The 12,003-nt window shown below is 37.3% G+C and overlaps 2 protein-coding genes across 3 annotated transcripts in view; both read right to left on the bottom strand.

The window, feature by feature from the left end:
- Window positions 1-12,003, bottom strand: part of LOC144634019 (microfibril-associated glycoprotein 4-like) — a 79,422-nt gene that overhangs the window by 32,526 nt on the left and 34,893 nt on the right. The window lies entirely within an intron of this gene.
- On the bottom strand, window positions 7,666-11,226 carry LOC144633596 (ryncolin-4-like). Its single transcript, XM_078492442.1, has 3 exons — window positions 10,844-11,226; window positions 9,955-10,335; window positions 7,666-8,448 (listed from the first exon to the last, which is right to left on the bottom strand). Exons 1-3 carry the CDS (start codon window positions 11,088-11,090, stop codon window positions 8,195-8,197), a joined length of 882 nt encoding a protein of 293 aa, XP_078348568.1. The 5' UTR covers window positions 11,091-11,226; the 3' UTR covers window positions 7,666-8,194.

Here is a 12,003-nt window from a genome sequence, read left to right on the forward strand (position 1 = left end):
GACAATCTATTGCGTTAGTCACGCTAAATACGAGTAAATAATCATTTATTCGCGTTCTCAATTCAAGGGATTTCTTTTCGGTGTGGGCCGGGGGTGTGGGTATATATGAAGAATGTATTCTGAAAATAATGCATCGCCATTAGAAAAATAAACAGCAACTGTTTTACTGGAAATGTAGTCGTTAGAAATGGCATGTGTAGCCGTAAGGTAAAGAATAACGCGAGGAGAAGCGGCTTTTGGTAATATCCAAACGAAAATTTACTTTTCAATGTGGGGTTAAGATTGCGTGACGAGGTAAGGTAACTCTGTCGTGCGTAACCTTTATCGAGAACCCCGCATTAAGCCAAGTAGAAATCTTTCTAACTCGAAAGGAAACAACTATTTGGATTAAAGGCAAACGTCAAAGTTTACCATTTTTAACCAAGCCAAAGTATATGAGTCGCAAATCACCCAGCCGTCGCGACTGACAAATACAGCATTTCCTCCGCGAAAATAAAAAAAAATGCTTGAACTGAAAGACGTTTGAATTCTTCCATGATATGTTCGAACAACAATGCCCAGGATAAACCTCCTACTCATACTAACTTCATACAAAAAAGTCGATATCTCGAAGAGATCTTTGATTTAATTCATTTGAAGCGTGAACAAACGCTTTGAAAGTTAAGTGGCCGATAACTGGGCTCCTGACTGTACAACGAACAGTTTTATTATACACTCGCCAGGCTTCGTTCAAATTTCTTCAGTATCGATCAGTTATGAACATTTTAACTACTGCCTTTAGTTTTTAGTTCTGTTTTTTGTTTCCTCTTATTCAAGGGGAACAAAAAGCGAAACAGGATGCGAATGCAATCCGTTATATAGAGAGTTTATGAAAAGGTGGTCCGCCATATTTAAAATTGAGCCTGAAAGGACTCGAAATGAAGACGGGTGATGGGAACGAAACTTCAGCTAGCTCATGAATTAAAAGTGTCGGTGAACGTGGTGGATATTTACCACGCCGCTTCGCGGCTCGGTAAATATCCACCACTATTCACCTCTACTTCGGCGAATAATTGTTACAACACTACCCTTGTGCAATTCAGTTTGGGTGGGGTGAACAAGGGGAGCTTGCTTGAGGCTGGGCGCTTATCACTTTTCCTACCTTCAAGATGGGTTCTTATTCAAGGTGGCGCTTATTCGAGGTTGGGCGTTTAATCGAATAAAATATACGGTACGCTCTTACCTGCGAGCGAAAGACGCAATTGTTTGTGGTCATTGGAGTGTACGTATGTCCATATACAAATGTCGCACCAAAATAAGTGCACCGGTCCATTGATCAATTATAATATGTCTGCGCTGTAACATAAATTAAATAAACAATTTGCGCTCTTTGTAGAGAGAAAGTTATTCAATTAGCTGACCTTTCTAATACATTGAGAGCTGCAATTTCGAAGTTCGAAACCAATGTACGTTGATGGTACGAGCAGCCCGTTGCTCGAGTAATTTTGTTTTTGCTGGACGAACACTTGACAACATAGCATGACGGGGCCGGCAAAGAACTACTGTATTTACTTGAATAAGCGCCGCGGCGCTTATTAAATTTTTTGTGCCTCGAGTGCGACGCTTATTCGAGAGCGGCCATAACTTTTGGGCGGCACTTACTTAAAGTTTGGACGCTGCAAATAATTTAATCTTTTTATAGTAATTGAAAATAGCGTCTTTTGATTCAGTATTCGTCTCTTGCTAAAGATAGAAGTGGCGCTAGCAGTCCCGGCCTGTTTGCGGCCTTCGCAACATTTACAGCTCTACGTATTGTAAGAATGTTGGATAAAAGAAACTTATGGGCGAGCGGTAAAACAATCACTTGAACTGCAAAACATCGCTTTTGATAGAAAGAACTGTCCAAGTTTGTTTTAAAGTTGCTTTGTAGTTCTGTTTTAAGTTAAATGGAATTCCTCGAATAATGCCGCATAGGGATTGCGGCGCTTTTTAACTTTTTTGTCCCATTTGCGGCGCTTATTCGGGGGCAGCGCTTATTCGATTAAATACGATAGACAAGTTTTTGGGCCTAATGTAGAGGTACGCAGGCCATGCTCTTGAAAAAAAAGAGTTGTGTACAGTGTTTAAGATTAAGGGAACAAACACTTGTTAGAAGTTAACAAATGAAGGCGCGTTTACACGACAAAAAATTTGGGTGTGGACCCGTCAGAAAATTGGTCCGGACCTGATCACTTTTGTAGAGAAACAGTCAAATCAAAACGGGGCCATAGGCGCCTATGGCCCCGTTTTGATTTAACTGTTTCTCTACAAAAGTGGTTAGGACCAGACCGTTTTTGTGACGGGTCCGCACCCAAATTTCTCTGCCGTGTAAACTCGCCTTGAGTCTGTTTTTTATTTAACAATTAGATTATGAGCTCGAGCAAACAAGCAAAAGTCATCGGAAGAACTCTGAAAATTGAAAACGCTAAATATTCAATCGACAACGTGCCAAAGGAACTACTTGAGTGAGTTTATTAGTTTATTATAATACTATTTGTCTTAATCGTCATTAATTCCGGATAAGGGCGCACTCAGGGTTGCTATAGCCAATGTTGGTTTAAGTCTGCTTAGTTAGGAGGATTTCGAAGTTGATGGAAATTGCTTTACTACCTTTCTGAATTGCTCAGGAGAAATCAAAATTCACAAACCCGAAAATGCTAATCACACTTCTTAGTTCTATTGTTATATATGTGTCTAGTCCCTCGTGTCTTTTTTCTTTATTGTATGCATACTTATTTATATTGTTTGGTCTTTACGCACTCAATTTCACGACTTTTTTTTCTCTAAGTTATTCAATGATAATAATATAGACGTAGGGTTAATATCTCTCAATGTGAGAGGATTACGCGAGTATAGGAAATCTAATAAGATATTCAACTGGGTGGCAAAACACGGTGGAAATCGAGGAATCGCATTTCTTCAAGAGATTCATTCGATATTGAGACGGAATGGTCCCAAAGATATAAAGGCGAAATAATCATGTCTCATGGAACGTCAAATAGTAAAGGTGTCGCTATTTTATTTGGTGAACAACTAGACTATAGCATCGTTAAGAAAATTATTGACCAAAATGGCTGATTTATCCTCGCTTTGTGCCTGTTGCAAGGCAACTCCTTTCTACTAATAAATTCTTACGCACCCAATGATGAAAAAAATCAAGTATCGCTTGTGTTAGAGATATGCGTAGTAATCAACAACCTTGACTGCCCAGTAGATACCTCTTTTATCTGGGGCGGCGACTTCAACTTTATCTTCGATATAGAGCTGGAAGCAAGCGGTGGGAATCCAAAATTAAAAACTCACTCGATCGAAGCTATTCTGGAAATTATGCTAGATCTGGATCTGTGCGATATATGGAGGGTCAGAAACCCGGACGCCAAAAAATTCACCTGGAGCGGCAAAGGGCAAGGACGAAGCAGCTCCTTAAACATAACCATATATAGGCGTTTAGATTATTTCTTAATTTCTGACGAACTTCAATCATATATCGAACAAGTAGATATCATTCCGGCCCCGTCCACCGATCATTCTGCGATTACTTTGCGTATTAAATCATTGCCCGGGGTTAAAAACGGTCCATCATTTTGGAAATTCAACAACTCTCTCATTAACGACAGCAACTATATTGGAGAAATGAAAAATGTAATAAACAACTGCAAAGTAAAAATGGATTCTGAAGGAATTGTAAATCCTCAGCTGCGATGGGACTTGTTGAAATATGAAATTCGCAAATCAACAATAACATTCTCAAAAGCACGTGCAAAAACATTCAGGAATGAATACCGAGATATCGAGGAAAAGATTAAGAAAATCGAAAGCTTTCACGGGTGGGAACATGACCCTGTTAAAACCGCCGAGCACGACAAATTAAAAAAGTCTTTGGAAGATAAAAGCAATTACATCACGGAAGGAATAATCATAAGATCCAAAGTGAACTGGTATGAGCAGGGTGAAAAAAATACAAAATATTTTTTATCACTGGAAAAGCGTAATAAGGCCAAAACATATACTTTATCAGTTTTCAGTATCTTTAATTTTTGAAGAAAACTCAGCTTTTTTAATAAAATATCCGATAAGCGAACGTTGTTACTATATTTGCATCTATGCCAGAATCCGGCCGCTGGTAGTACGTTCTCTAAGGTGCCAAAAAGGGCAGAATAGTAATGTCATTTCACGCAATAAATAGGATAAGTAATAACAGCTACATTTGTTGTAAACTGATTTGTTGGCTTGTCGTTGTTTGGTTTTGCTAGCTTGATTATTTCTGTCGATAAGGACTCTTCAATGTTACTTGTAAAAATCACATTAGTTATGCATAAATTAAATTTCTCATCTTTCATTGTAGTTCAAATATCGCAAAAAAAGACGAGGTTCCAATACTCCGATTCACGGTGACTTTTAGTATGTTATTCCTCAATATATGCAAAGTCGAATAAGGCATGTTTTATTTTTGTTGCAATTTGTTTTGGGTTAGGCAACGAAATGGCTTGTATTGACTGGACTACAAGGCTGGAAAACGCTAATGAAGGACGCCGACGCTTTTGAGGATCACGATCCCTCAAACCCCGGTAGAAATGACACTGCTTCCAAAATAACATCAAAAGACGTATACCTTTCGTTTGTTCAATCAAAATATAAAAAACCTACTGCCCAATCTCATTTCCTGAAACGGGTCGATGGCCAAATTGACTGGGAATCCGTCTATCGTAGAATATATAACATGTCTATTGATCTTTACACAAGATGTTTTCAATATAAAATCCTTAACAATTGCCTTTATTTAAACAGGGACCTATTCCGCTTCAAGATCATCGAATCTCCTATTTGTTCCTTCTGTTCTATTTATTCAGAAACAATCGATCACCTTTTTGTCCATTGTGAGCACTCTAAATCCCTGTATAGGGACATAAGAATTTGGACTAAATCTGCCGGAATTGTTTTGCCAGAATTGAATATCTCAAATATTATATTAGGTAAAGACTCTGAAAAAAACAGCGCTATAATAAACCTTATTCTTACAGTGTTCAAACTTTTAATATATAAGTCTAGATCTGGTGGCCAAATGCCAAGTGTACAACGTTTCATAAATGAACTCAACTTTTATGAAAAAATAGAAAGAAATATTGCCAGGAAACGAGATAAGCTTGCGTGTCATTTTAAGAAATGGTCTAATCTAGTATCTATTTTGTGAGATATTTAAACCCCTTATCTTTCCTTTATAAAAGCTTCCTGTATAAGTAGCGTAGAGACCACTCTTTGTTGTTTGTTTTGTATGGCACAAACTTGTAATGTAGTTTATGTAGATTAGGTTAATTTGATTTTAGTTATCGTAATTGTAATCGAATGTAATATTATGTAATTCAGTTGAATGTGATTTATTCATTTATTTATCTATTTATTTATTTTTGTATTGTATAACTGATTTTTTTATGTTGTTTGTAATTTATAATTGTGCAATCAATTAAAAAAAAAAAAAAAAAAAAGATTATGAGCTCGAGATTTCTATGAGGTGATTGATGATGAGCTAAAATTAACTGTCAAACATTCCGAGCTCGCGCGTACCCCTATACTAACGGCTGATCGGCTGAAAGTATACTAGTAGCTCTGCCAATCAGATTGTCGCATTTGCAATGATGTACTAGTAGAATTCTACTAGCAAAAAGACCCATATAGCTAGGATTTTTAACGTTGGGTGCGTTAGAGCTGCACAGGAGTGTTCTCATAAAGGCCGGAAGGTATAGCTTGTAGGGGTGGCCAGGGGTATGCTCCCCCGGGAATTTTGAATAGTTGTCTGAGACAGCATTTCGTGCGTTCTGAAGGCAGTTTGATATAAACTCTGGCAGCCAAAAGCGAACGAAAACACATGATATTTCTGGGACTTTTAACCTTCAATGAATTTTTGGATAAAAATAAACTTTATGTGACATGCAATTAACGTGATGTAACTAAATTTAAGTAAGAGAATACCGATTACAGAGACATATCATCACTTACAATTTATGCAGCACATAAAAGGAACGGTTCGGCTGAGGTTTTTAGGTCAAATTAAAAAAAATGTCACCCAATATATCTGCAAATAACTGACTTTCGATTAAAGAAATTTTCAAGCCAAAGGAGTAAATATGTCGGTGAAAATGACTGATGTAATTTTTGTTTAAACTTCACCAGTAAGCAAAGCGCCGGCACTACTATTTTAGTTTTTTCTTTCTTTCTTTTTTTTTTTCTTCTTCAAAAATTCTTTTCCCTTTGAGTCATCGGTCCACATTAGATGGCATTCGTATCCGTTGTACCCTTCTATCTCCAGGCCTGCGCATATCACTGCATGAAAAAGTGGGCGAACTACGTTGGCTTTGGATATGGGAACCAAGGAAGTCAGAATAATTTTCTCTTGTGAAATGGCTGCTTACATATGTTAAGGCCCGCAACTGCTAAAAAAAATAAACTTGGATAAATAAAAATACAACTAATATATTAATGATGTGGTTCCAAGGAAGTATTGAAACCATCATATTTATTGCGATTTATCGTCTGGGAATTGTTCTGGTTTTCCAATTATCGCCATACAACAAGCATTGAGGTATAATTAGCTGATTCATATCAGTCGAAGAAATAAAAAAATATCACTTATTTGTTTCTTCTTTACTCGCCTCACCACAGATTGATTAAAAAAAGCCAAAAGGCGTTTTCTTACAAACAAGAGCAGGACACGCCACGCTGTATTATTGAGCCAATCTGTAGCTAAACCTTGAGCAATTGTCCTTGGAACCGGCTGATTTGGTCTTCGGTCACATAAACAGACTTGTTCTTCTTTGTTTTACTCTGGATTTCATTCATCCTTTTACATAAAGGGAAATTTAGTGGTGCATCAAGTCAATAACTTCTGGTTATTGATTTTTTTTTTCATTATTCTCGTCACCTGTCTGCTTGACATCAGAGGAGAAATTAAGGACGTTCGCGCTAATTGTTTATGCGCATCCTTACTGAGCACGTAATTCATGTCGCAACGGCACGCCACGTCATGCATGATCGCGCGCGTTTATAAATCGTTCCAAACACATACAGGGTGGGTAGCCGTTGTGTTAACTTCGCTTGTAGTTTGATTCCTTAAATGGTCGGTGACCCCCATTTTTCCGGGATAAATAACCTTTTGGGATAAATCTTTACCGATTGACAAAAAATGAGCCAAATTCGAATGTTAGAAGTTTATTATTTTTCAATTTTTTTCCCGCGCGCGGTCGAATTAGTCACATTTTGCAGCATTTCGCTGTTTTGAACGTTTGCAAATCTAATTCTTAAAGACAAGGTTTACTCTAAGGGACTTTAAAAGTGAAATGTATTCGTTCAATTAACCAAATTAAATAAATTGGGACAAATGAAATGGGCCTGCAGGATTTCATTAAAAATATTTTGTTGCCAGAAGCCGCAGAGGTCATATCGAGTCACGAAATCAAATTTATCCAAATAAGCATCTTCTTTCAGATATCATATACTGAAAACGAATTCGGTGACCCCCAATGTTTTTACATTTCTGCATAAGTAACCTGTAAGCTAGCAGTGGTGAAAGTTAAAGAAAAATTGCAATGTTGGAAGATTCTCGCGCGAACGTCCTTAAATGATCTTCACTTTAGAAATTCAGTCATTAACAAACAAGGTTGTCTAAGAGAATATTTTCCCAGTTATTATTATTTTTTATTATTTTGCACCCCAAATTTCTTTACACATACACCTTGAAAACAATTTTTTCTATATATTCGTTTTAACAGCAACGGCTGATGTAATATATATGAGGATCACGTTAAGTTTAGATTTATGTCATGTTTTAGAGTTGATCTAGATGCTTTAATTATTTGGCAGTCGAGTAATTTTTCGATTTTTAAAAGAAATAAAGGTAAGCAATCACAAGGCTACAACTAATTTCAAACTGGCAATGCCAAAAAAGAAAAGAAAAAAGAAATTATTTCTCTTCCTTTGTGTAGGTTGCTCAGTAACCGTCTTTTTATAGAGAGCCACAGGTTCATCAGCCCTGCTGTTAAGTGCGAGATTACAAACGAATATTCTGGTTGTTTTAAAATATCAGTGCCAAGGAAACAACATACAGCAAAAGCACCCTTACATATTTATGTTTTTAATAAATAATTTACTCCAGCGTAACACAAAGTTAGCGACAGCTGTGAATCTAGAAGTCCTTTGGACGAATCTTCATCTCGGACCTCTTGACAGACACACCGTTATTCCAGTGGTACCAGCGCATTCCTCGAGAATCGGTCTTACCCGGCAGGTACATGCCATTGAGGTTTGAGTAATAGCAACTCTTGTACCACCAGGCCCCTTTAAATAGTAAGGCACAGTGTGATGACCAGTCGTCATTATCGCGATCTTTGGTTGAAAAAGCAAATCCACGATGATAGGTGAGAGAATCACCAGCAGTTCCTGGAAACAAATTTAAATGCAAACTTGGCGTTGAACTTAGTCATTTCAAAATAGTAAGGAACAATTTATAGTCAACAACGATGATATGCCAGGGTAAATATTGTGTCTACTGTTTCCCGAAAATTTAATTTTATAGTGTACCACTTACGTCATAAGAAAGCGCATAAGTAAACAATGTAAAAAACCTAGTATGACGGTTGACTTGGACATCGACTATCAGCAGCTGATATCGAACCCTCAGAAGCTATTTGTTTCCTCCAAAAGACATTCAAACTTTCCACGCAAGTATATATATGTTATTCACCAGCCGGGAGGTCCGTATTGGGATAAACTGTGCCCGAGGTCTTGGATACCGCCCGAGGCCGCAGGCCTCGGGCAGTTCCAAGACCTCGGGCACAGTTTATCCCAATACGGACCGACCAAGGCTGGCGAATAACATTTTTATTTTTTTCCTACTTTATTTGTTTTTAAAAGAAACCTAGAAAGATTGCGTCACAAAATCTTTGTTTGTATACGCGCGCCATTTCAATGTTGAGACGATCGACGGGTTAGCAAGAGTGTAAAATGCTGTTAAGTTTGTTTTTTAGTTCAATAATATTATAAATAGTCGCTTCGCTTAAATGAACCGTATTCACAGAAAGGTTCAGCATATTAAATCTAAACTGAAGAGATTCAATTGAAGAAATTGAAGTAGTAAATATATCATAAATGTAAAATCGAGCCACAGCATTATCATTGAAACTAAACGTCGATTCCGGCTTCCCGATGAATGTTTTGATAAAGAACTCTGTTCGCAGGACATTAAGTTCGAGAATATCTCTGACTAAAAAATACTATCTGACTGAAGGAGAGTTTCGGTATAGCTATACACACTTGTATTTAACGAATTAATAAACCCTACGTTGATTCCCAGCATAGTTTCTTTTTGATAAACAGTGCGAAAGTGAAACTGAATGAAATGCGTAGTTTGGACGTACGGCACAATATTGCGAGAATTATTTTGGCTGTTTTTAATTAACGAATCTCATTTTCTTGAATGATGGCAACTAGTGTTTTGTTTTGGCAAAAAAGTGGCCGATAAAAACACAGTATTTACTCAAAATTGAAGTTTAAAACCGGCGCAGCTTATCGTAATGGCGTGCAAATGATTGCGAAATGCGAAACTAGAACTTGATTTTGTCGATAAAAAAAATGAATACTCGCCTTTAGAAGAACTTCGAGGCCTTTAATTCCACTTCTATTCTGTCTTTTCACATTTACAACAGTTGGTGAGCGACTATTTCGATTTTGCAGAGCAAATCTTTTATGTGTCGTTCGTACAACGCTGCAAAAAGATTTCGCGCGGAAAGTACACTTGACGATTCATCTCGCAACGGATACCGCCCGCTCCCGGAACCAATCAGATCGCAGGATTTGTAGAATACCGCCCGCTCACGAACAAAGAAAAAAAAATTGATTTTATTTAGAAAATTAGATTATCGTCAATAAATGTTGCTATAGATTCACCTGAATAACTTCCCAGATTCAGCCGATATTTAGATGTCTCATTTGCCACGAAAAATGAGCTGTACTCTGAAAATGCTGTTTTACCGTGGAGGTCTTCCACGTCAACGCGAAGCTTGTTATTGCTGCTTACAGTCAGGCGGTGAATCTTGTCGAGTCCAAGCCAAAACTCGCCAGTCAGATTGCCGAAGCCTCGCTTGTAGTCATCCCAAGCTCGGAAGAAATCTACAGAGCCGTCAAATCTCATCTGAAACACCGTCCATCCTCCACCGGCTGTTTTCTGATCACAGAAGACTTCAAATTCTCCCAAACCATCAGGATCTATTTTGTATACTCCACTGATCTTGTCACCGGACTTGTAAACTTCGGCACAGTTCTTGTAAACTGAAAATGGAACAGCACCCAGAAAGTTAACCTTACTGATCGTAAATACTACTTTCTCTCGTCAATGCCTATTTTTTATTTAATTTTCGCCATTCGCTTGAAAGATAACTTGCAGCTGTTTTAGATCTACGGATCATGATTTTCAGCTGCTTAACATTCTATTTTATATTAAATTAATGCAAGCAACGGAGCAAATGAACACTGAAATTGGTTGAAATAAAATGATGTCGAAATAATGCTTTAATTAAGGAGAAAGTTTTATTTATGAAAAAATGAATGAATGATACACCAATTAATTTAAATCGGAAAACCGAAATAAAAGAATGATGAATTTCTTTTTGCTGACTCATCATTTCTAAATGAGACAAAGGTTAAAAAATACACTTCTGAGACGATACTGGGGATAAAATAATCTAACAAACTCATTTAATCTTTCGCTTATAGCATCAAAGAAGGCAATTTTTTGGAAAATTAGATATCAGAAGTCCTAAATAGTTTTGTTACAAACCTTTTTCACCAGGGCCGCCAGTTTGGTTCTCCTTCATTTCCCTGATTTCTTGCTTTATTTCGGCCAGCTCTTGTTTAATCTCAGAAAACATCTTTTCGATTTTCTTAGAGTTTGATCCAGCGAAGATGTAATTGTTGTTGACAGTACACTGGGAAGCTTCGGTTGGTGGCTTCGTAGTCAGATTTGAGTTTGCAAGCGCTGCAACGAAGTAACCCAACAGAAGAGCTTGGAAGAAATATTTCATCATGGATCGATTTTTGAAACTTGTTCTTTCTTACTCAGCATGGACAGCTACAAGCTGCAAATGATTCAACGAGACACAAAAAGCAGTTTATATATGTTCCTTGAGCCTTTAGACAAGACTAAATGCGTGTCTGATTCTATTTGAGGAGCGCGCTTATCACCAATCAAACGTCACTAACGGCTTAAGATTTTATGATATTTAGAACTCGTATATTTTACCAGCTTTAAAAATGCTTTTAAGTTAATAAAAGCCTTCGACTATCGCATGCGGACGGGAAAAAACAACTGTAATTAACTGAAAAACGGTCAGTAATGTAGTCGAGACACACGTTAAAAGCCGATCAGGCGTCTAAACAAAGACCTTTCGTCATTAACTGCTGATGTGTTCGTGATGCTCAGGATTTTTATGTTTCATCAGCTTTATTAATGCTTTAAAGTTAATTAAAGCCTGGGATATATAATTACAGAATAGAGAAAAACATTCGTTTACGACTGAAACACGCCTAGTAATGAGTCAAGATATACATCAAAACCCGTAAGTTGTAACAAGGCCTTTGAGTGTCCTACCACGAAATAAAGAAGAGCATTCACTTGATGCGTCAAAAACACACAGTAACGCGGGCTACATTGAGCGACAATCGACAAAACGGCACGTCACTAACCGTAGATATAGACACCTTACGGACAGATAATGACTTCATGATGTTCAGGGTTCGTATATGTTATCAGCTTTATAAATGCTTTTAAGATAATTAAAAGCCTTTTACCATCGTATTCGTTGAGGAATATAAGAGGACCAGTAATGTAGCCGAAATCATGGAAGGACATAAGGACACTTGCTAAAAGAAAACTTCGTTATAATGCAAAATTTTCTTATCCACTGCATAATGAGAAGTCATTGGTTTTATCTTAATGTC

Source organism: Oculina patagonica, chromosome 1 (genome assembly GCF_052425735.1).
Source record: "Oculina patagonica isolate OP01 chromosome 1, crgOcupat, whole genome shotgun sequence".
NCBI classification, from domain to species: domain Eukaryota; kingdom Metazoa; phylum Cnidaria; class Anthozoa; order Scleractinia; family Oculinidae; genus Oculina; species Oculina patagonica.

Excerpts from the sequence above, each read along its gene's own strand:
- LOC144633596 (XM_078492442.1), bottom strand. The coding sequence starts at position 11,090 with ATGATGAAATATTTCTTCCAAGCTCTTCTGTTGGGTTACTTCGTTGCA. Across the intron at positions 10,336-10,843 it reads TGGCGGCCCTGGTGAAAAAG|TTTACAAGAACTGTGCCGAA; the intron begins GTTTGTAACAAA and ends TTCCATTTTCAG. Across the intron at positions 8,449-9,954 it reads GAATCTGGGAAGTTATTCAG|GAACTGCTGGTGATTCTCTC; the intron begins GTGAATCTATAG and ends ATTTGTTTCCAG.